The sequence below is a fragment of the Pongo pygmaeus genome, chromosome 11 (genome assembly GCF_028885625.2).
Source record: "Pongo pygmaeus isolate AG05252 chromosome 11, NHGRI_mPonPyg2-v2.0_pri, whole genome shotgun sequence".
Lineage (NCBI taxonomy): Eukaryota > Metazoa > Chordata > Mammalia > Primates > Hominidae > Pongo > Pongo pygmaeus.
Genome location: NC_072384.2, coordinates 71,045,076 through 71,071,102, shown reverse-complemented (window position 1 = coordinate 71,071,102; position 26,027 = coordinate 71,045,076). Strand labels below are relative to the sequence as shown.

General features: G+C 36.0%; 1 protein-coding gene across 5 annotated transcripts in view; it reads right to left on the bottom strand.

Annotated features, from left to right (window-relative positions):
* The window catches only part of DCAF17 (DDB1 and CUL4 associated factor 17), a 52,125-nt gene that overhangs the window by 23,381 nt on the left and 2,717 nt on the right, over window positions 1-26,027 (bottom strand). For 3 of the 5 annotated variants that reach the window (XM_063648310.1, XM_063648309.1, XM_063648311.1), the window contains exons 3-8: window positions 19,281-19,371; window positions 14,059-14,204; window positions 12,916-12,994; window positions 9,604-9,690; window positions 4,734-4,838; window positions 4,333-4,438 (exon numbers count right to left, since the gene is read on the bottom strand). In XM_063648310.1, coding sequence (XP_063504380.1) covers window positions 4,333-4,438; window positions 4,734-4,838; window positions 9,604-9,690; window positions 12,916-12,994; window positions 14,059-14,204; window positions 19,281-19,340 — 583 coding nt within the window. In that variant the 5' untranslated portion in view covers window positions 19,341-19,371. The remainder of the gene's footprint in view (window positions 1-4,332; window positions 4,439-4,733; window positions 4,839-9,603; window positions 9,691-12,915; window positions 12,995-14,058; window positions 14,205-19,280; window positions 19,372-26,027) is intronic. The other 2 variants (XM_054477014.2, XM_054477012.1) reach the window with 1 other exon arrangement.

Genomic DNA, 26,027 nt, shown 5'->3' with positions numbered 1-26,027 from the left:
AATTATATATAATATATTAAATAGTAATATAGAATATATATTTAATATAGACAATATATAATTGAATACATATTTTATATATAAATATATAATTAATTATATATGATATAATTATATATTATAACATATATAATCATATATTATAATTAACACAATATATAAATATATATTATAATTAATACAATATATATTTATATATTATAATTAATACAATATATAATATATTAATATAATATAATACAATATATTAATATATAATTAATACAATATAAAAATATATATTATAATTAATATAATATATTAATATATATTATAAATATGATATATTAATATATAATCTCATATATTAAATATATAAATATATTATATTATAACATAATATATTTATCTATTAAATATATATATTTATTATATTTATATATTATATATAATATATATAAAAATATATATTATATATTTTATATATTATATATTATATATAATATATACATATGTATATATTATATATAATATTTATATATTATATATAATATATACATATGTATATATTATATATAATATTTATATATTATATATAATATATACATATGTATATATTATATATAATATATAAATATTATATATAATATATACATATGTATATATTATATATAATATATATATAATATAATATATATAATATTTATATATTATATATATAATATATAAATATTATATATATTATATTATATAAATTATAATATAAATTATATTATATAAATATATTATATAAATATTATATATATTATATAATATATATAATAATATATTATATATAAATATTATATATTATATATTAATATTATATATAATATAATAATATTAATATATAATATAAATATTATATATTATATATAATATATATAAATATTATATATATTATTTATATATATTATATATTATATTACATATATTATATATAATAAATATATAATAAAATATATATTGAATATATTAATAATATATTAATATATTCAATATATCAATACATATTAATATATTTAATATATAATATATTATATGAGATTTATATATGAGATAATATAATATGTGATTTCATGGATGTGTATACATTTGACAAAACTCAAACTGTACAGTTAAAATGGGTGCATTTTAATTACATGTAAATTATGCCTCAATAGAGTTGATTTCTTAACAAGTGAGTTATAAAAGAGCACTTATGGTATGATTCTTTTCTTCGTTTTAAACATATAGAAATATATACATGATAAGATTAGAAAATAACACATGAAGGAGATAACAGTTAACCCCATGTAAGAGGACTATAATGTTTTACATTTTCTGTTTTGCTTATCTTTATTTCCCAATTTTTAAATTTTATTTTATTTTTTCTTTTTTTCTTTCCTTTTGAGACAGAGTCTTGCTCTGTCGCCCAGGCTGGAGTGCAACCTTCGGCTCACTGCAACCTTCGCCTCCTGGGTTCAAGCAATTCTCCTGCCTTAGCCTCCTGAGTAGCTGAGATTACAGGCTAATTTTTTGTATTTTGGTAGAGATGGGGTTTCACTGTGTTGGCCAGGCTGGTCTTGCACTCCTGACCTCAAGTGATCTGCCCGCCTCAGCCTCTTAAAATGCTGGGATTACAGGCATGAGGCACCACGCCTGGCCAATTTCCCAATTTTTAAAATAATGCAAAGGAACTGCTTTTGCACTAAGAAAAAAAATTATTTAAAGTTAAAATAAATACTATTTGTATAGACCTTAAGATTGAAAAACAAATTTGGAGAAATGAATGGGATTTAAGTCTCTACAGTATGAAATAAACACTGAAAGCTTCCAACATAATGTGCTAATTCTCCTAGTCAAACATACAAAAATCACTGAATTATTTTTTTTTACAATGACAAATGATTTCATAGATCATGTTTTCAAATACTATTATTTCAAAGTTCCAAAATTTGAGGTCCAGAGAGGTTAAATAATTTGCCCACTATCAGCTGGGCACAGTGTCATGCCTGTAATCCCAGCACTTTGGGAGGATGAGGTAGGCAGATTGCTTGAGCCCAGGAGTTCAAGGCCAAATTGAGCAACATAGTGAAACACCATCTCTACCAAACAAAAAATACAAAAATTAGCTGGGTGTGGTGGCATGCACCTGTAGTCCCAGCTACTTGGGAGGCTAATGTAGGACGATCACTTGAGCCCAAGAGGTGGAGGTGGCAGTGAGCTGTGATCTCTCCACTGCACTCCAGTCTGGGCAACAGAGTGAGGCCCTGTCTCAAAATAATAATAATAATAATTTTCCCACTATCATACCACCAATTAGTCGCAGAGTGTCACCCTTACTAGTCAGCAGACTAAGATTCTGATCCCAAATCCAGTCTTCTTTCTAAAAAAAGGGATAAACCTCCAGGACAATTCTTCAGGCTCTATGTACTTTGTCTTTATCATCTTTGTTCTTTTGTTTTACTCACTTTTTTTTTTTTTTTTTGAGACGGAATCTTGCTCTATCGCCCAGGCTAGAGTGCAGTGGCGCGATCTCGGCTCACTGCAACCTCCGTCTCCGGGGTTCAAACAATTCTCCTGCCTCAGCCTTCCAAGCAGCTGGGATTACAGGTGCCTGCCACCATGCCTAGCTAATTTTTGTATTTTTAGTAGAGATGGGGTTTCACCGTGTTGGCCAGGCTGGTCTCGAACTCCTGACCCTGTGATCCACCTGCCTCAGCCTCCCAAAGTGCTGGAATTACAGGCTTTAGCCACTGTGCCCAGCCTTTACTTACTTTTTATTTGCATTTCAATAAGAATAATGCTACCATTTGGAGAAACTCTGTCCAAAATAACCCATTTCAAAATAACCCAGTTACCACTGCAGCCTACAGTTTTAAAATTCTTAATAGATTGCTTTTAATGTATTTGTATTGACTACAGGAGGTATTGCTAGGGCTGAATTTTCATACAACTGCCTAATTCAATTTGTCCAAGGCATCTAAAAACTTGAGTAATTTTTAAAATATTTATTTTGAACTTCATGAATAACTTACTTGAACTCCCAGTAGTTTTTATAATTTGTCATTTACTACCAAAAATAATATTTTTTCCTTTTGAACAACGACATCTTTCATTTCTGTTTCTTGGTCTATTACTAATACAATGTTAAGGAAAAATGATAGAAAAAATTCTTATCTTATTCTGCATATATTAGAAAATCCTTTGGCGTTTCACCTAAAAATATAATGCTTATTGGTTGGTTATAAATAAGAGGAATGTCTTCAACATGATAAGGAATGACTCTTAATGAACAAGAATTAAGATAAACAGATATTAGGATAATAAAAAAAATTTTCTCTTTTAGTTTACTCATATGATCTTTATAGCTACTAAATTTGTAAACATTAAACCATCCTTGGATTCCTGAGATGAACTCTGAACAGTCATGACTTATTTCTTTTAATGTACTACTACTGAATTTGAGTAATAGTTGATTTCTTTTCTTTTTTTTTGAGATGGAGTTTCACTCTTTTTGCCCAGGCTGGAGTGCAATGGCATGATCTCGGCTCACCACAACCTCCGCCTCCTAGGTCTAAGCGATTCTCCTGCCTCAGCCTCCCTTGCGAGTAGGTGGGATTACAGGCATGTGCCACCATGCCTGGCTAATTTGTATTTTTAGTAGAGATGGGGTTTCTCCACATTGGTCAGGCTGGTCTCGAACTCCCAACCTCAGGTGATCCACCCGCCTCAGCCTCTCAAAGTGCTGGGATTACAGGCGTGAGCCACCACACCCAGCCAGTTGATTTCTTTTCTAACAACTGAATTTGATAAGCTAAATATAGAACATTTTTACTATATTTATAGAATTGTATATAATTTTCTTTTTGTGCTTTGGCACTCTTTAAGTATACTGGGAAGTTCTGTCTGTGTCTAAGCTCTATGTTCAGATGGCATGGTAATAATTTTTTCTTGGAAAACACCTTTCTTAGAGAGGGGGTAAATTTCATCAAATTGTAAAATACTAAGTTATAAGAGAGCTAAGATGGTATCATTTGCTGCAACTCATTTTGCAGATAAGGAAATCAAGGATCAGAAAAAGTAAAGTGAATTGCTAAAGGTCTGTGGCCAAGCAAGGCTCAGCATCCCCAGGCCTTTGGTTCAATGAATAACTGATAGATTTTCCTCGTAGCTTATTCGTTATTGAATAGCAAGGTACATGATGTATAGGAGTAAAATCAATTGAGTTTTTTAAATAAATGAGAAAAACATTTGGATGACTATAATTAATAACTATTTAGATGACCACTTATTTTTTTAAGGTGAAAAAATACTATAGAGTAGCCATACCTGTGATTTTAATATTACAAGGAATGCCAAAAGGAGCCTCTCCTACAGTTCCAGTAGTCCCACCCCATCTGCATGCACACCCTAAGTCAAGTTTCTGTTGCATGAACTAAAAACAAAACAAAACAAAAACGGTGGCTTTAGCACCTATTTATTTGATATCTGGAGAGAACAAAAATAAAATTTACATGTATATGACAAAGAAAATGTCTTTTTCCAATGGCCTTTCTGTTTATCTTCCCCACCCCTGCTTTAAAGGTTACTTGTCTTCTACATTTCTACAGTTTTTTAGAGCCAAAATCTACACAAGTGCCTTACTCTAAAAGCATCTCACAAAAAAAAAAATCATACTTTAGTCGAAACCTCATACTAATAGTAACATGACAAATTTCAGTTTTCTCTACCTGTTCAGCGATGGTTTGGAAGCTATAGAGTCTGACCAGTCCTGAGCTGTACATCACAATCAGTATTCCATGAGACAAGGTAGCATCTGTAACGTTCCCAAAAATCTGGCGGGGGGAAAGACAGATATCACCTGAGAAAAGACTGGAAGTTCGATCCTCTGAATGTTCACAGTGGTTTGTACTCTTGCTTAATATTCATGTCACTACGATAACACTGCTGCCTAGCGTTAAAACCTCATTATAATTTAGCACCTTGAGGCTAGGGTGTTATTAGGAGTGAGCAGTAAGCCACTGGATTCTCATACTGGAGCACTAATGGAAGTGCGGCACATATCCCTCAAAATAATGCACCAGCATTCATTTGCTTCATAGCATTGTCAATATCTATTAATAACAAATTCCATTCCTCATAGACACTGGCATACACCAAGGCCACGTCGTTCTAAATGAATATTTAATCTACTATTCATACTCTTCCAAGGATCCATTCTTTATGCTAAAATGTTCTTTATAAAATAGAGACAAATTTTTAGTTAATTAGAGGTGCCCAGCCACTGGATAGTCTTTCACGCATGGTAAGTGAAAGATGTTCTTCAATCCCAAGTAACAATATTTAAAACCAAATCGCTCTAATTGCATATTTTTCTATTATTCTTATTTTTATACAATTCACCAGCTTAATCAAAAACAAACTACATGAAGATGTCCTTGTCCAATTACCTTGGAAATACAGGAATAGAGGAAGATGTCCAATTACCTTGGACATACAGGAATAAATAGAAACAGTTTATTACTTTGCCACACATTCATTTCTGTCGTAGACTGTAATAAGCACACATAATTACTTAACCTACAGGCACAGAGAGAACAATTAAATTATGAGTTGTATTTTTTGTCATCTCTTAGAAGGAAAAGTATTGTTTACTCTGACACTGACTAGTTCATGACTTTTTAATTCACTGATCCTAGTTTCCCACTTTGAAAAAAGACAACTTGTCACTCCCCTTGAAAACCAGCACAAGACAAGGATGTCCACTCTCACCATTCCTATTCAACAGTGTGTTGGAAATTCTGGCCAGAGCCCTCAGGAAAGAGAAACAAATAAAAGGCATTCAAATAGGAAGAAAGGAAGTCAAACTATCCCTCTTTTCAAACGACATGATCCTGTATCTAGAAAACCCCATTGTCTCATCCAAAAGCTTCTTAAACTGATAAGCAACATCAGCAAAGTCTCAGGATACAGAATCAATGTGTAAAAATTGCTAGCATTCCTATACAACAACAACAATCAAGCCAAGAGTTAAATAATGAACAAACTCGCATTCACAGTTGCCCTAAAAAGAATAAAATACCTAGGAATACAGCTAACAGAGGAAGTGAAAGATCTCTACAAGGAGATCTACAAAGATGACACAAACAAATGGAAAAACACTCCATGCTCATGGTTAGGAAGAATCAATAGTATTAAAATGGCCATATTGGCCAAAGCAATTTATATATTTAATGCTATTCCCATTAAACTACCATTGATGTTCTTCACAGAACTAGAAAAAACTATTTTAGAATTCATATGGAACCAAAACAGAGGCTGAATTAGCCAAGGCAATCATAAGCAAAAAGAACAAACCTGGAGACATCATGCTATCCGACTTCAAACTATACTACAGGGCTACAGTAACCAAAACAGCATGGTACTGGTACAAGAACAGAAACATAAACCAATGGAACAGCATAGAGAACTCAGAAATATTAGTAAGACTGCACACCTATAACTATCTGATCTTCGACAAACTTGACAAAAACAAGCAATGGGGAAAGGATTCCCTGTGGTGCTGGGATAACTGGCTAGCCATATGCAGAAAATTGAAACTGGACCCCTTCCTTACACCATATACAAAAATTAACTCAAGATGGATTAAAGACTTAAATGTAAAACCCAAAACTATAAAAACCCTGGAAGATAACCTAGGCAATATCATTCTGGACATAGGCATGGGCAAAGATTTCATGATGAAAACACCAAAAGCAATTGCAACAAAAGCAAAAATTGACAAATAGGATCTACTTAAACTAAAGAGCTTCTGCACAGCAAAAGAAACCATCAACAGAGTCAACAGACATCCTACAGTATGGAAGAACATTTTTGCAATCCATACCTCTGACAAAGGTCTAATATCCAGAATCTAAAAGGAACTTCAACAAATTTACAAGAAAAAAAAAACAACCCCATTAAAATGTGGGCAAAGGACATGAACAGATACTTCTCAAAAGATGGCATACATGTGGCCAACAAGCACATGAAAAAAAGCTCAACATCACCGATCATTAGAGAAATGCAAATCAAAACCACAATGAGGTACCATTTCATACCAGTCAGAATACATATTATTAAAAAGTCAAAAAATAACAGATGCTGGCAAGGTTGTGGAGAAAAAGAAACACTTATACACTGTTTGTGACAATGGAAATTAGTCTGACCATTATGGAAGACAGTGTGGTGGTTCCTCAAAGACCTAAAGACAGAAATACCATTTAACCCAGCAATCCCATTACTGGGTATATACCCAAAGGGATATAAATCCTTCTGTTATAAATATAAAAGACGCATGCACATATATGTTCACTGCAGCACTATTCACAAGAGCAAAGACATGCAATCAACTTAAATGTCCATCAGTGATAGACTGGGTAATGAAAATGTTGTACATATACACTAGGGAATACTATGCAGCCACAAAAAGAACAAGATCATGTCCTTTGCAGGGACATGGATGCAGCCGGAGGCCATTAACCTTAGCAAACTAACACAGCAACAGAAAACCAAATACTCCATGTTCTCGCTCGTAAGTGGGAGTTAAATGATGAGAACATATGGAATGATGAGAACACATGGACACATAGAGGGGAACAACACACACTCGGGCCTATCGGAGGGTGGAGGGTGGAGGGTGGGAGGAAGGAGAGGATCAGGAAAAATAACTAATGGATATTAGGCTTAAACCTGAGGAATGAAATAATCTGTACAACAAACCCGCATGACACATGTTTACCTATATAACAAACCTGCATATAATGCACATGTACCCCTGAACTTAGAAGTTAAAAAAAAAAAAAAAAGAAAATATATGAAGAAAAGCTTTAAAAAAAAGAAAGAAAAAGTAAAAGAAGAAAAAGAGGACTTGTGCAATTCAACTTTTTTTTTTTTTTTTTGAGATGGAGTTTTGCTCTGTTGCCGTGGTGCAATCCTGGCTCACTGCAACATCTACCTCCTAGGTTCAAGCGATTCTCCCACCTCAGCCTCCCGAGTAGCTAGGACTACAGGCGTGCACTACCACCCCTGGCTAATTTTTATATTTTTAGTAGAGACAGGGCTTCACCATGTTGGCCAGGCTGGTATCGATCTCCTAACCTCAAGTGACTGGCCTGCCTCAGCCTCCCAAAGTGCTGAAATTACAGGTGTGAGCCACTGCATCAGGCCAATTCAAACATAATTTAAAATAATGAGTGCTGGCCAGGCGCGGTGGCTTATGCCTATAATCCCAGCACTTTGGGAGGCTGAGGTGAGCAGATCATGAAGTCAGGAGATCGAGACCATCCTGGTTAACACGGTGAAACCCCGTCTCTACTAAAAATACAAAAAATTAGCTGGGTGTGGTGGCAGGTGCTTGTAGTCCCAGCTACTCAGGAGGCTGAGGCAGGAGAATTGCTTGAACCCGGGAGGCAGAGACTGCAGTGGGCGGAGATCGTGCCACTGCACTGCAGCCTGGGTGACAGAGCAAGACTCCGTCTCAAAAAAATATATATATATAATAATAATGACTGCTATAATAAAGTAGCCAATCTATTTTAATTCTAGATCCTCTACTTGCCTCCTTTAGGATTTAGGTAGCTGCTTTTTATTTTTTATTTTAATTTTTTAGAAACAGATTCTCACTCTGTCACCCAGGCTGGAGTGTAGTGGTGCAATCATAATTCATCAAAGCCTTGAATTCCTGGGCTCAAATCATTCTCCTGCCTCAGCCTTCTGAGTAGCTAGGACTGCTGCTGAACTTAATTAAATATATACGTTACAGTGTTGTAAAATATTCAAAGTGCATGGCACAAAATAAGCAATGAATGGTAACTAATATTACTCTTTAGCCATTATGCAGTTTAGTATATAATGCTTACATAATGTAAAATTTTAATACATTCATCTTGTTTGCTTATAAAGATCAGTAGATCCTCAAGATACTGTCCTCTACAATACTTCAGATGCTGAATTAAAGACCAGTAGAAGAGTTCAATAAATAACTATTCACCAAGAGTAAGTAACTTTTTTTTAAAGTAGAATCCTATTCATTCGTTTACTCAAAGGAAATTTGCTCCTTCTTTCCTCCCATGTAACTGCTCCACAAGTCAAGAACAAATGGGAACAACAATAAAACCCAAAACTGAATGAATTGGAAAATTTACATATTTAAATATAAGGCTTGTTATATATCATAAAGCAAGTTTTAGACCTATACCTTGCAATTAAAATGAAATATTTTGTTGCAACTTTTCACCTTCCTTTAATGATCTTTTTAACAAGCTTTGGAACGTTCCTTCTGAAAAAAAAATACCTTACTCATTTTGTAATTTCATAACGTAGTTTGTTAATGACCACAGGTATCCAATATGATCCACTTGAGAGGCATAAAAACATGCAGAAAGATGAAGGGATATTAGGCAAATGTTCTCATATGTTTTGTTACAAAATAAACCAAGTTAGTGTACTTTTTATAGTGAGGGGAGCATTTCCAATCAAATATCTCATAAATAATGAAATAATGACATTACAACTTACTGTCAATAAAATATTGCAATTAAATAAGAAATGAGTTCTTACCTTTTTGTTGATCTCTAGAATCCCTACAAGTGAAAAAGGTAGAACTCGGAACACTGCAAGGTACAGCAAAACATGTTGAATGCCTGCCTAGAAGGAAAGACTAAAATTATATGCAGCTCTCAAAAGTACTTCAGAAACACACTGTTTTCATTAGTTGAAAAAATCCATCTGTTCTAGCATGTAGTTATGCAGACGTTTTCATATTATGAAAACATCCATCTATCTAGATTGCAAAGTTATTTAAACAGGAGGGCAACATATTCAAAACATGTCCACTAAAGCTTCAGCCCTTCGGATATACACGCGCATACATACAGACAAAAATCCATAAAAGTAAACATTTCTTAGCAATAAAATACCATGCCTTTATATTTTGAATTGGAGTTTGAACAATAAAGAGCCTAATAAAAAGATATGTAGTTATCACACTCATATCATTCGAAAGTTGCTGGATCAGGTAGCTCACGCCTATAATCCCAGCCCTTTGGGAGGCTAAGGCAGGAGGATCGCTTGAGGCTAGGAGTTTGAGACCAGCCTGGCCACTCACTGTAGAAACAGTGAGACCTCGTTTATACAAAAAATAAAAAAATTAGCTGGACATGGTGGCGCACGCCTGTAGTCCCAGCTACTCAGGAGGCTGACGTGAGAGAAGCACTTCAGCCCAGGAGTTTGAAGCTGCAGTGAACTCTGATCAAGCCATTGCACTCCAGCCTGGGCATCAGACATGCTGTCTCTAAATAAATAAATATATAATGAAAGTAGTGTTGTACTGACTCCTTTACAGGAAATTAGAAATAATATCATCAATGAAAGCTTGAGTGAGTTTTCTGCTTGAAAAGGATAGCCTCCTCACTTTGAAGAACAAGGTCCAATTTCTTGCCACTATGAAGTAAAACAATCTGTTGTACTTCTCCAATACAGTTTAGAAGGGAATTTCTTAAATTTGTGTTAGGCAAAGCTGTCTGCCCCATCACAGCCAGTCTCTGCTTCAATAGAACTTTTAAGGCTAGACCCACCAATCAAAACTGCTATAACTAAAAGTTAGAAAACAAATAAACAGCAAACAAAAAAGATTGTAATGCTTAAAGCCCAAAAGATTCTTCCTTTGAAAGGGATAAATTTTTATTGAACTAATATCTTCAAGGTAAATCAGACTCCTTCTGTGTTCCTTAAACCCAAAGGAAAAGTACAGTTTATATACCCCAACTAAGAGCTACTACTTGTTGGCTGGAGACTGTAGGAAAACAGTCCAGAATATAGAAATACTGACAAGATTTTATTAACATTATCAGGTGATGGTAAATGTAAAACATTAATATATGATAACGTACAGAATTAAACTTAAAAAAATTCTTGGCCGGGCGCGGTGGCTCACGCCTGTAAATCCCAGGACTTTGGGAGGCCAAGGCGGGCAGAACATGAGGTCAAGAGATCGAGACCATCCTGGCCAACATGGTGAAACCCCATCTCTACTAAAAATACAAAAATTAGCTGGGCGTGGTAGTGCATGCCTGCAGTCCCAGCTATTCAGGAGGCTGAGGCAGGAGAATTGCTTGAACCTGGGAGGCGGAGGATGCAGTGAGCTGAGATCTCACCACTACACTCTAGCCTGGCAACAAAGCAAGACTCTGTCTCAAAACAAAACAAAACAAAACAAAAATTCTTGCTCTTTAGCAATTTAAATTATTGAAAAGGTACATCAGACAAGACACTTTAGAATTCTCAAAGTAGCAAAATGTTTTGCTACTTTTTTATACTATCCCACTTTTCTGAATTTTCCTTTACCAAAGTAAAAGCAAGGTAGTAAGAGTATAAAGAGAGAAGTATTACTAAAAGAGAGACTGCATCTCTCTTTCTTAGATGTCATACTAAATAAATTTTCCTGATTTATAAATCAGGAAAATTTATTTAGTATGGTAAGGAGATTCCAATAAAAGGCATGCAGTTAAGTTACTAATGTGACTGGGCAGGATTAGTAAACGGTAGGAAAACGTTTAGATAACCATGATAAAAAGTAAGTAGAAGTAGCCAACAAATAGTTTGCTTGGCTTCAGGGGGATACAGAAAAACTAGACAAGAGAGATGAGAGAGGAATGAAAAGCAGAGTTCACAGACCCAGCGTGTATGGGAATACACTGGAGGGTTGACAAGGAAATGCTTGATGTAGTTATCTAAACAAGGTAAAATTAGAGTAACTACTTAACTTTTTTTTTTTTTTTAATGCTAGAGTTCTATATAAACTTCACCTGCCAGTCCATATTACAGAAATTTCAAGAAGGGGCAGCATGCTACAGTGCATAAGAGCAGGGACTCTAGAGCTAACTGCCTGAGTTTGAGCCTAGGTTCTACCACTTACCAACACTACGATGTTGGATAAGTTACTTAGCCTCTCTGGGGCTCAGAATCCTCATCTGTAAAATGGGATGATGAAAGTATCTACTGAAAGGAGTGTGCTGAAGATTAAATTAGTAAATACAGGTAAAGAACTCAGATCAGTGCCCGCCTGTGTTGCAATCAAGGACACTAGTGAGAAAAAGCTGAAGAAGTTCAAATTAAAAATGAGAAAACTACAATAGACTCTGCCAAGGGGAGACACAAAATAAGTATTTGTTTTTTCTAGGTGTCCTGGTGTATAAAGAAACAGAAAACCTCTAAAAGCAGTCTATATCTATTTTTTAAGTGCTCAATAAATGCTTTCCATAGTATTTCCCCATAAGTCACCAATAGAAACAAAAAGTTTCTTGATATAAATTTCCAGACCTTATAAAATCTAGTAAATCCTGGGTAATTCTTTGAGAAAGAGAGAAAAATCTTTTTAAATAGCATGCTTCAGAAAAAAAAATCTACCTATCAACTTTTCTTTTTTAAAATATTTTTATTATTATTTTATTTCAATAGGTTTTTGAGGAACAGGTGGTGTTGGGTCACATGAGTAAGTTCTTTAGTGGTGATTTCTCAGATTTTGGTGCACATATCACCTGAGGGGTATACACTATACCCAATGTGTAGTGTTTCATCCCTCACCCACCTCCCACCCTTTCGCCCGAGTCTCCAAAGTAAACTGTATCATTCTTACGCCTTTGCATCCTCAAAGCTTAGCTCTCACTTATGAGTGAGAAAATACAATGTCTGGTTTTCCATTTCTTAATTACTTCACTTAGAATAATGGTCTCCAATTCCATCCAGGTTGCCATGAATCCTATCTTTTATAGCATGCTTCAGAAATAAAAGATTAGATTTTTCATAACAAATCTGCAGACAAATTCCTATGAAAAAAATTCTTCATTTTATTGAATGTTTAAATATGTATACCTGCCGGGCCACTGCTGAGCCTCTGTTCTGAGCTGACTTAACTGCAATGACTTCTTGAGGAGTGTCCCAGCTCAAGTACCTTTTAAAAGAATGAAGAGAAGTTTATTTATTTGGGTCAGTTTCCTTATACTTAAAACCAAAATATTATATTTTATAAGTAAACTATTTTTTAGTTATTTAAATTATAAAAGCAAAGTGATCTATTTTAAAAAATAAATAGCTAAAAAAATTTCCTCTATATCCCTGTATGGACATATCCCTATTTAAATATATACATAATTTTAATCTTTCTAGAGCATTGGTGAATAAAAATTGTTTTTGATCTAAGAGTATTCAAAACTTAGAAAACAAAATAATCATTTCTACTTTAAAATGGAAGTATAAAAAGCACTAAAAATGTTACTTTCACACATTCCATGAACATATTCACTCCAAACATTTACATCTAATTTATAAAACTAATAGTTAAAATAACAGTTCTTGGATTGTACACAGCAGACAATTTAACTGAAACAGACTAGCCTTCAGGAAAATCTACCATAAAGAGCATCTTACATAGAAAACACTATTTGTAGAATACAGGGAATTTTTTTTTTAAGTTTATTTAAACTACTACAGGTTAGTTACTTATTAGGGATACAAAGATAAATGACAGCTGGGCACAATGGCTCACGCCTGTAATCCCAGAACTTTAGGAGGCTGAGGTGGGCAGATCACTTGAGGTCAGGAGTTTGAGACCAGCCTGCCCAACACAGGGAAACTTCAGCTCTACCAAAAATGCAAAAAGTAGCTGGGCATGGTGGTGCACACCCAAAATCCCAGCTACTCGGAAGGCTGAGGCAGGAGAATCGCTTGAACCTGGTAGGTGGAGGTTGCAGTAAGCAGAGATCACGCCACTGCACTCCAGCCTGTGAGACAGAGCAAGACCTTGCCTCAAAAAAGAAAAAAAAAAAAAAAAAAGACAAATGATAGAGGGTCTCTATACTCAGACCTCTAAATGTAGTCATGAGGAGAGAAAAAGAAAATAGGTTTATTAATTGAAATCTGGTTATGGATTAGAAAACTGACAGGGAAAAAAGGCTTGAAATTTCCTGGGCCACAGGTTTCAAATTTTTAAAATAAAATCTTGAATAATAAACTCACAGTAAATACCTGAATTTGCAATAAGGTGCAAGATATATTTTCTCAAGGATTTTTCCCGTAGTTGCTGATACACGAAGTAGCCAATTATGAGCAGTCAGTGCTATGAGTGAGGACTTATAATCTGATGAATTGGGAAGTATATCTCCCTAAAAAAAAAATGAGATATAAAAATGAAACTGCTTGGCCATGAACAATTTGCAGTAATCAATGTCCAAAGAAAATAGCTAAATATTCAAATAGCCAAATAAATAAACCACAAAAAAAAATTAAATGCCCAAATACAGAATTAAGACAAGGAAAGATAAGATTGTGGGTAATTATTTCATCATCACTTATTGAGTTTATTCACATAAAGCACTTAAAACATGGCCTGAAATAATTTATTATTATGTATTAGTTATTATTTTATTAAGTATTCACAAATGTTAGTCATAATAACAGTAAAAGATAATGATGCTACTTCTGTGATAACAATAACAACAATAACAGCTCTTAAAATCATGTATATAGCATAGCGATTAAGAGTCCTCTGCTATTAGCATGGTGGTGAGTGGCTGGAGTCCCAACTACTTGGGAGGCTGAGGCAAGAGGATCGCTTGAGGCTGGGAGGTCAAGGCTGCAATGAGTGATGACTGTGCCACTGCACTCCAGCCTGGGTGACACAGTGAGATCCCGTCTCAAAAAAAAAAGGGTTCTCTGCTAGAATAGACATTCATATTGCCCCCTTTTTCCCTTACCACAGGACTTGTTTCCTTTAGATGGAAGTCAAAACTGGCAAAATGCAAATTACTTCATTATTCACTGTGGTTCTGACCTAAGCTCAAATGAAAAGCTAGAAACCAATGAAGACAGCCAAAGTACAGAAAATGGACCTGGTTTGAAAGATGACCTATGTCACCAATGAATTATCCTAGAAAAGGGAGAGGATAGCTGCATGGGCACTCCTGTCACTGAGGAGCCACCACAAGGTAGAAGTCTAAGGCAGGAAGAAAAAGAGAAGCAAAGTTTTCTACTTTAATTCGTAGACTAAAACGGCATCATAGTCCCCACCTGTAATCCCAGCACTTTGAGAGAGTGAGGCAGAAGGATTACTTGAGCCCAGGTGTTCGATATCAGCCTGGGCAACATAGCAAGACTCTGTTTCTAGTTAGAAAAAAAGAAGCGGCTAGGTGCGGTGGCTCACGTCTGTAATCCTAGCACTTTGGGAGGCTGAGGTGGCCGGATCACGAGGTCAGGAGGTGGAGACCAGCCTGGCCATGGCGAAACCCCATCTCTACTAAAAAAAAAATACAAAAATTAGCTGGGCGTGGCGGTGCCTGCCTATAATCCCAGCTACTTGGGAGGCTGAGGCAGGAGAATCGCTTGAACCCGGGAGGTGGAGGTTGCGGTGAGCCGAGATTGTGCCACTGCACTCCAGCCTGGCGACAGAAGACTCCATCTCAAAAAAAAAAAAAGAAAAGAAAAAAAAGAAAGAAAGAAAGAAAAGAGGGGCTGAAATTAATCTAGCATCTGCTTAGGCCAAAAAGTGAATAGAAAAGAATGAAGACATAATTTTATATATGCTCCCTAAAAATTTATCTTGCCTTTCAAATGTTAAGGAAAAAAATAATTTTTGTGTGCTAGTTTTTTTTTTGTATAACTACATATAATTTAATAACACATTATACACCATTAAATACTAAAACAATATAAAAAACCCACAATTATAAATTTCAACAAGAAATAACATAGCTATAATGACATATACCCAAAACAAACCCAGGAAAACAATGTTCCTTAATTTGGTGAGAAATCTCTATGAAGCTGAAATTAACTGTCCGAGAAAAAACTGAAAGTAGAGTTCTTGATCGTAAAGACAATACATTTCAGTCTTGACCCTTCATATTGGTCACACCATTGTCCCCTGATCTCAAATAGTTTTTTGAAATTAGGCTTTTTTGTTATATTTTTCATACTCAAAGATCTGAAACATCTTATTAAAATTTCTTAATATTTTCTATTTAACATTTTCTCAATATGTCTAAAAGAGTGAGATTAAAGGATTGATAAAAAATGTTACTTTCACAATGCAATTTTAAAAATCTTATGTTCTTATTTGTTTTAAATTCTCAACTTAGCAGTCTCCACACTGTTATCCTGTTCTTTTCCCCTGGAAACCTAAAAAGAACCCTGAGATATTAAGATTGTAAATAAATCTCATATTTAGAGAATTTCCTGAATGTTTATCACTTAGATTCGTTATTTTTCTTAGTTGACTCTCCTAGATATATATTTTTTTCTTTTGAGACAGAGTCTTGCTCTGTCACCCAGGCTGGAGTGCAGTGGCATGATCTCTGTTTACTGCAACCTCTGCCTTCCAGGTTCAAGCGATTCTCTTGCCTCAGCCTCCCGAGTATCTGGGATTACAGGTGTGTGCTGCCACGTCTGGCTAATTTTCGTATTTTTGGTAGAGATGGGGTTTCACCATGTTGGTCAGGCTGGTCTTGAAAACCCAACCTCGTGATCCGCCCGCCTCGGCCTCCCAAAGTGCTAGGATTACAGGCGTAAGCCACCACACCTGGCCACTCTCCTAGATATTTCTTATAAGAAGGTTGGAATGAATCATTTTGCTAAAATTAATTCCTTTGTTAGGTAAAGGATTAAACCTCTCCATATTTAAAAGAAGAGAAAACAAACAATGTTCCTTTGGTAAGTATAATCAAGTTTCTTAAAATACTGGCTATAAGATTTTTTTTTTTTAAGTTTATTAACCCTTGAAGTCTTACACTGGATTCAGGGCAATGATATAAATGCATTTATTCTACAACATCTTATCTAAATGTTGTTTCATGGAGATTTAAAAGTTTTTGGCTGAGCGTGGTGGCTCACACTTGTAATCCCAGCACTTTGGGAGGCCAAGGCGGGCAGATCACTTGAGCCCAGGAGTTCAAGACCAGCCTAGGCAACATGACGAAACCCCCACCTCTACAAAAAATACGAAAATTAGCTGGGTTTGTTGGTGCACACCTGTAGTCCCAGCTACTCAGGAGGCCAAGGTGGAAGGATCACTTGAGCCCAGGAGGTAGAGGCTGCAGTGAGCTGTGATTGTGCCACTGGACTCCAGCTTAGGCAACAGAGTGAGACCCTGTCTTAAAAAACTATATAAAAAATTTTTTTTTAAGTTTTAAAAAATATACTATTTATATCTTGCCTATCAAAATAATTTGAAGCAGCAAATATAATACGTTTGAAATATTTTCTTAAACAAAAAGTTGTAATTCACACAGAGTCTTGGAAAAGATGGACACTAACTTAAAAGTAGTTTCATATCAGTGTGTTAATAACAATTCAATATGCTTCCTGGTTTTTCTTAAGAGAAAATCTTGCTACAGTTGAAATGAGAATAAAATGTTTAAAAATAAGTGAGAATAGGGGCTGGGCATGGTGGCTTATGCCTGTAATCCCAGCACTTTGGGAGTCTGAGGATGGTGGATCACTTGAGGTCAGGAGTTCGAGACCAGCCTGGCCAACATGGCGAAACCCCGTCTCTACTAAAAATACAAAAATTAGTGGGGCATGATGGTGGGTGCCTGTAGTCCCAGCTACTTGGGAGGGTGAGGCAGGAGAATTGCTTGAACCTGGGAGGCAGAGGTTGCAGTGAGCCGAGATCATGCCACTGCACTGCAGCCTGGGCAACAAAGGGAGACCGTCTCAAAAAAAAAGAAAAAAATAGTGAGATAGGAATTAGGTTACTAAATTTTTGGTGTTTTATACTAGTGTATTAAAAACTTTCTCAATTAAGAAATCTATTGTCTTCCCCCCATACTCCCCAATGAAAATGGATCAAAAAGCTTTAAATTGCTAAAGGCACAACAGTTACTTTTAGCTTTCAATAAGGAGTTGAAGAAGAAAACATAGGTTTAAAAGCTTTCTAGTTTTTAAATAGGAGCCTTCAATGAACAGACAATAAGTATTCAGAGAAAAAGAAAGCAGCAGCTCCAGAAAACTAAAACTTTATGTAAAAATGATAGCCTGAAAAAAAAAATTAACAGTAAATTTAGCGTATAGCCTCTTATCTTTTAAAAATTATTTTTGGTCACATATTATGAGTTCTGTTTTTCCTAAAGGATAACCAACCAGATTCAAAGACCTGATTAATTTGTTGTAGTATTTCCTAAGTGCATTTCTTAGAATAAGCACTGATCCTATAGAAAACAAATACAGGTTGATTATCCCTTTTCCTACTGAAACACTTGGGACTAGAAGTGTTTCAGATTTGAATTTCTTTGGATTTGGGGATATTTGCATGTACATAATGAGGTATCTTGGGGATGGGACCCAAGTCTAAACACCAAATTCATTTATGTTTCATATGTATCTTATACATGTAGCCTGAAGATAATTTTACATAATATTTTAAATTTTGTGCCTGTCACATGAGGTCAGGTGTAAAATTTTCCACTTGTGGCATCATGTCAGCATTCAAAAAGTTTTGAATTTTGGAGCATGCTGGATCTCGGATTTTCAGATTAGGGATGCTCAACCTGTATTTAGAAATATTCCTTAAACAAGGAAGTTCTATGATCAAAAGAATTTGGGGAAATGGCTTGATAATCATCATACCTATTAGTATTATTGTATTATTATTATTATTAAAGGCTCTGAGAAGTAATTCTATCAATAGACATGTTTACAGTCTCAAACTCGGAATGCCCCAAACTTAGTTTTTCATAGCTCAATTCCCCCTAACTCCTCTGGCACCTGTTAACATTCCATGAAAACAGTGTTCTGAAAAATATACACCCAGGCAAAGCTAGTCTTATGAAATGAGCTTATCCTATTATTTTATCTTTATTATTTTCCTAACAACATTCGGGTAAAGTAACTGTTGTTCTAAATACTTTGTTACTGTTTCAGTATATTGAGTGGAATGATCTCTTAAACACTAAGATAATTATACATTAGCTTATGCTGCTTATATAACTTTTAATCGATTTATAACTTTCTAGTTTTTCAGGATCTAAAAAAATCTAATTTTAAAAATACAGTCATAATATTAGTATTTTTAATACAGAAATTATTTCATGAGGAAAATAAAAGATATACTCTCATCTTGATTGCTTTAAAGATGCAAGAGTCACTATGATATTTAAGTTGTATTATTTTATGCAATATGTTCATAATAACCAGTTCTTCTAGGCTAAAAATGCTTTAGAAACAAATGCTCTAAAAACAAATCTTACCACTGGGCATTCCCATAATAAAGCATCCTCTATTTTTTCTGATTTGGAACATTTTGGCATTTCATAAAGTTTTCTTGGCTCAGATGCAACACTGAGAAAAAAGAAAAATAAATGATTATTATTCTTGATAACCAAGACAGTATTTGTTCAGGTTTGAGAGACTATTTTTATTCAGAGATGTGAAATACCAAGGCACAATTTATTTGCTTTCCTCTTCTTAACTAAATGTTAATTTTTTTTCTGATCACATAATTCATAGAAAAAAATTTAAAAAATATAACAAGATTAAAATAGTTTACAATACTATAAAACTGCCAAAAATAACTCATTAACATTTTGGTTCACTTCCTTCTGGTTTATATACATATACGTACCTGGATGTTTTTTTCCAAAAATGGTTCATATTAAATTCTTTCTTTACCTCTGAACATTTACTAAGAATATCTCTGTTGAATTCCATCAAGATCAAAAACTATTGTTCTGATATTTAAAATGAAAATTACTGGATAAAAAGGGTCCCATTATTTTAGAATGAAAACTAGTGGATTTAAAAAAAACAAAAAACAAAAAACCCTTTATGGCTTTTTTTTTAAACTCCCAAATTACTTTTCAGAAAGGTTGAGTAAGTTTATACTTCTGCCAATATTGAATGCTCTATCTTTGATGTGAAAAATAGTCTCTTTTAATTTGTACTTCTCTGATTAGTTGAGATGTGATCATAAATGTTTAATTTTATTTTGTTTCTTTTTTTTTTTGAGACAGTTTCTCGCACTCCAGGCTGGAGTGTAATGGCATGATCTTAGCTCACTTCAACCTCCACCTCCCAGGCTTATGTAATCGTCCTGCCTCAGCCTCCCAAGTAACTGGGACTACAGGCTCATGCTACTATGCTTGGCTAATTGTTATATTTTTTGTAGAGGCAGAGTTTTGCCATGTTGCCCAGGATGGTCTTGAACTCCTGGACGCAAGTAATCCACCTGCCTCAGCCTCCCAAAGTGTTGGGATTACAGGTGTGAGCCACTTCGCCTGGCGCTTTTCCTTTTTTTTTTTTTTCTGAGATAGAGTCTCACTCTGTCTCCCAGGCTGGAGAGCAATGGCGTTATCTCGGTTCACTGCAACCTCCACTTCCCAGGTTCAAGCGATTCTCCTGCCTCAGCCTCCTGAGTAGCTGGGATTACAGGTGCATGCTACCATGCCCAGCTAATTTTTGTATTTTGTATTTTTAGTAGAGACAGGGTTTCACCATGTTGGTCAGGCTGGTCTTGAACTCCTGACCTCCTGATCTGCCTGCCTTGGCCTCCCAATGTGCTGGGATTACAGGCGTGAGCCACCACACCCGGCCCCTTTTCATTTTTTTAAATGAACTTTGAAATTAAATTACTGTTGAAAAAGAAACAATTTTCAGGCGATAATTGTATCTCTTTGACATTCTCTCACTGATTCAAAAGTTTAAACCAAACAGTTTCACAAGAATAAAGGCAACTTCATATGCGATTATAACCTGTGGATAAAACACCCCTGGACATTAAATAACTCAATAATATTTAATCATTAGAACACTAATCAACACCACTTACTCTAATTTAATTTTTTTTTTAAGTTAAAGCAGGAAGTTTTATAAACTTGACATTAAATGATCCTGAAGAATTGTTTCTCGTTTTCCTAGGTGTGATAATGATGTGGTAAGATAAGAACATGTCCAGATTTCCACTTCCAGCATGAGGGCATGAAGAGCTCTGTGGACAAACTCTTTGGCAAAACTGGTGAAAATCATAAAAGGACAACCATTTAAAGTCTCTACAAATGGGGGGCATACAGCATATGTATGTCCCGGGGACATACAGCATATGAAGAAACATTTATTCAAGAAAACCTACTACTGCTCAGTAAGAATAGTGAGTCTGTGGTGTCTGAACCAGGGCATAGTCCCTTCCTTCCCAATCCCAGCTCAGCAAGATGGAAACTCCACTCCAGACTGGTGCAGCCAAGAGGACAAGGCTCCCTGTTTTCCAAGCTTCCACTCAGAGAGCTATCTTCCTAGAAGGGGTGGGATGACAGCATTTCTCATCCAGTCCCCAGCTGCCTATTGCTGGGGCTGAGTCCTGGGTCAGTATAGTCAAGAGGTGGGAGTCCCTTCTTCCACCCAGCCCCTATTCATGGGATGGAGGATCTACCTTGGATGCAGCACAGTTGAGGATACTGAGGCCCTAACTGGCCTTATTCCTCCTTAGAAAACAGTGGTTCTACACTGAGAGAGAGACAAGGTGAGAAGATCTGAGGCCAGTGTTTCCTCAACTCCAAGTGCTCAGCTTCTAGAGTAGGGGAGTCACTCAGAGAGAAGCATGGCATTGACTCCCACAACCAGGTAAAGAGCCTTAGCTCAAAAACTGTGCAGGAGGGGAGAAGCAGGCCATAAAACAGATAGCTCCGTGGCTCTTTCCAGAAAAACTAACTTTATTTGCAACAGAGTGTTGAGAAGTTAAGGCCTAGGAGCACTAATAAAACCTGTGGAGTTTGTGATGAAAGGCAAATGGGAGGAGATTGGTAGACTCAGTGGAGATACAGGCTAAATTGTAGGCTGGCTAATTTGCCAGAAATAACCAGAAAAAGATAGCAGGGCAGAGCCCTTTTGGGGTTAGAACAAATCTCAAAAGCTGACTATTCTCTCTAAATTCTGGTTTCTGGTCCAAGATGAAAACAGCCTGGAAGTGCCACCCCTGTCTGTCCTCACAACACAAAAAATGCTGAACAATCTGAAAATCCATAATTCTTAGATCCATCAGAGAATTCAGGTCACAGGGCAAACTGCTGCCTCCAAAACTGGAGAGAAAGGTGGATACTGACAATTACAGCTTTCCAGGAACATAAGCCCAGGAACAAGCCACTGGAGCCAACAATGGGGGAGACAAAAATAAGCACACTAGAGGAAATTTTAACCTCCGATACCTACAGCTACAACAAACAACAATCATAGCCAAACTCCTACTCAGATAAACATAAAATCTCACTCTAAAGGCCTATTTACTTCAATTCTTTTTATCCAATATATCTTAAATTTGTAAAATTTTTTGAGACAGGGTCTCGCTCTGTTGCTCAGGCTGGAGTGCAGTGGCATGCTGACGGCTCATGCAGCCTTGACCTCCTGGGCTCAAGCGATCCTCCCACCTCATCCTCCCTGGTAGCTGGGACTACAGGTGTGTGCCACCATGCCCAGCTCATGTTGGTATTTTTTGTAGAGATGGGGTTTTGCTATGTTGCTTAGGCTGGTCTCGAACTCCTGGGCTCAAGCAACCCCTAGATGTTGGCCTCCAAAAGTGCTGGGATGACAGGAGTGAGCCACTGTGCCTGGCCTATCCAATATATCATACATAGCCTTCAACCAAAAAAATGACAAGGCATGCTAACAGGCAAAATACAAAAGTTTGAAGAAACAAAACAAACATCAGAACTGGATTCAGATATGGCAGAGATTTTAGAATTAGCAGACCAGAAATTAAAATAACTATGATTAAGCCAGGTGCGATGATATGTGACTATAGTTCCAGCTATACTCAGGAGGCTGAGGGAGGAGGATCACTGCAGTGCAGGAGTTTGGGGCTACAGTGCACTATTATCATACCTGTGAAAAGCCACTGCACTCTAGCCTGGGCAACAAAGCAAGGCCTCATTTCTTGTTTTTTATTGTTTGTTTGGGGTTTTTTGGGGTTTTCTTTTTTGAGTCTCACTCTGTTATCCAGGCTGGAGTGCAGTGGCATGCAATCACAACTCACTGCAACCTCCACCTCCTGGATTCAAGCAATTCTTCTGCCTTGGCCTCTGGAGTAGCTGGGATTATGGGTGTGTGCCACCATACCCAGCTAATTTTTGTTTTTTTAGTAGAGATGGGGTTTCGCCATGTTGGCCAGGCTGGTCTCGAGCTCCTAGCCTCAAGTGATCTGCCCGCCTAGGCCTCCCAAAGTGTGAGATTACAGGTGTGAGCCTCCGCACCCGGTCACAAGACCTCATTTCTAAACTAATTAATTAAATAGCTGATTAACAGGATCAGGGCTGGGAAAAGTGGACACCATGCAAGAAAAGATGGGTAAATTAAACACAGATAAAAATTCTAAAAAAAAAAAAAAAAAAAAAGAAGAAAAAGAAATACTAGAAATCAAAAAACACCATAAGAGAAATGAAGAATGCCTTTAACAGTCATCAGTAGACTGGATGCAGCCAAGGACAGAATCAGTGAGTCTGAAGATAGGTCAACAGAAACTTCCCAAGCTGGGGGAATAAAAGAGGAAAAAGAAAGAAAAAGTAGAACAGAATATTCAAGTATCATGGGAAAATTGGAGAAGGTATAACATCCACATAATGGGAATATCAGAAGGAAGAAAAAGAGAGAAAAATAAATATTTGAAGTAACAATGGCTGAGAATTTTCCAGAACTGACAGATACCAAGCCCCAAATCTGGGAAGCATATTCAAACTGCAGAAAATCAAAAGTGAAGAGAAAATCTTGAAAGAAGCCAGATGGAAAAAAAGCACCTTAACTATATAGGGGAACAATAAGAATTAATTTGGATTTCTCTTCAGAGAGCATAAGAGCAAGTAGAAAGACACATAAATACCTAAAGTGTTCTGGTGGCTCATGTCTGTAATCCTTAGCAGAGGCTGAGGTGGGAGGACTACTTGAGGTCAGGAGTATGAGATCAGCCTGGGCAACACAGCATGACTGAGACCCCTATCTCTAAAAAAATTGTTTTAAAAATAGCCACATGCCTATAGTCCTAGCTACTTGTGAGGCTGAGGTGGTTGGATTGCTTCAGTCCAGGAGTTTGCGGTTACAATGAGCTATGATTGTGCCACTGCACTCCAGCCTGGGATACACAGCCAGATCCTGACTTTGGGGGGGAAAAAAAAAGGCACAGATAGATTAAAAGTAAAGGAATGGCAAAAGATACAATGTGCAAACACTAAACAAAAGAAAGCTAGAGTAGCTATACTAATTTCAGACAAAGTCGAATTTGGCAAGGAAAATTACCAGGGATTAAGTGGGCATAAGATAATGAAAAAGGTGTCAATTCTCCAAGAAGGCATAACAATCTTTAATATATATGCATCTAACAACAGAGTATCAAAACACAATGTGGCAAACACGGATAGAAATGCAAGAAGAAATAGATAAATCCACTCATTATTATAGAGATTTCAACACCCATCAGTAATTAACACATCCAGCTGGCAGAAAGTTAGTAATTATGCATATACTTAAACTGAAAGGTACCATCAGTCAACTGGATCAAACAGAGTATCTCATCCAACGACAGCAGAATACACATTCTTCTCAAGCTTACACGAAACATTCACCAAGGTAGATCACATTCTGAGCCATAAAAGACACCTTAACAAATTTAAAAGACTAGAACTAATATAAAGTATGCTCTCGGGTCATAGTGGTATTAAACCACAACTCAATAAAACAATGATAACTGGAAAATCCCAATATATTTGAAGAGTGAACAACACACATCTAAATAACACATGGGTCAAAGAAGTCTCAGGAGAAATTTAAAAATATTCTGAACTAAATGAAAATGCATATACAACATATCAACATTTGTGGGATGCAACAAAAACAATGCTTAGAGGAAAAGGTATGGCAGTAAGTGCACATGCAGAAAAGGAAAGAGACTTCAAATCAGTAATCTAAGTTTCTACCTTAGGAAACTAGTAAAAGAAGAGCAAATTAAATCCAAAGTAAGCAAAGAAATAACAAAAATTAGCTCAGAAAGTAGTAAAATTGAAAACCAAAAATCAATAGAGAAAATCAACAAAACCAAAAGCTGTTTTTTTGAAAAGGTCAACAAAATTGATTACTAATATGAGAAATTAAAGAGTGGCTATCACTACCGATCTCATGGACGTTAAAACAATAATAAAGAAATATCATGAATAAGTCTAGGCTCACAAGTTTGGATAATTTAGATGAATTCCTTGAAAGACACAATCTATCAAAATTTACCCAAGAAGAATCAGATAACTTGAATAAGTCTGTATCTATTAAAGAAATGTAATCAATAATGAACAACCTACCAAAACAGAAAGTGCCAAGCCCAGATGCTTTCAATGGTTAATTCCACCAAGCATTTAAAGAAGAAATAACACAGCAGCAGTGACCAAGACAACGTGGTATTGACATAAGGACAGACATACAGATCAGTGGAACAGACTTGAACGTCTGGAAATAAATCCAAAAGTGTCTATGGTCAACTGATTTTTGACAAGGGTGGCAAGGCCTTGCAATGAAGAAAGAAAAGTCTTTCTAATAAATGGTGCTAGGACAAATGTATAGCCGCATGTTAAAAAAAAAAATGGAGTTGGATACCTACCTTATATCCTATACTAAAATTAACTCAAAGTGGATCAACCACCTAAATATGAGCTAAAACTATAAAACCTTTAGAAAAAAACCTAGGAGCAAATCTTCACGACCTCAAATTTTGCAATGGATTCTTAGATATGACACCAAAAGCACGAGTAATGAAAAAAATTTAGATAAATTGGACTTCATCAGAATTAACCTCTCTGTGGCTGGATGCAGTGGCTCATGCCTGTAATCCCAGCACTTTGGGAGGCCGAGGCGGCCAGATCACCTGAGGCTGGGAGTTCGAGACCAGCCTGACCAACATGGAGAAACCCCGTCTCTACCAAAAATACAAAATTAGCCAGGCGTGGTGGCGCATGCCTGTAGTCCCAGCTATTTGG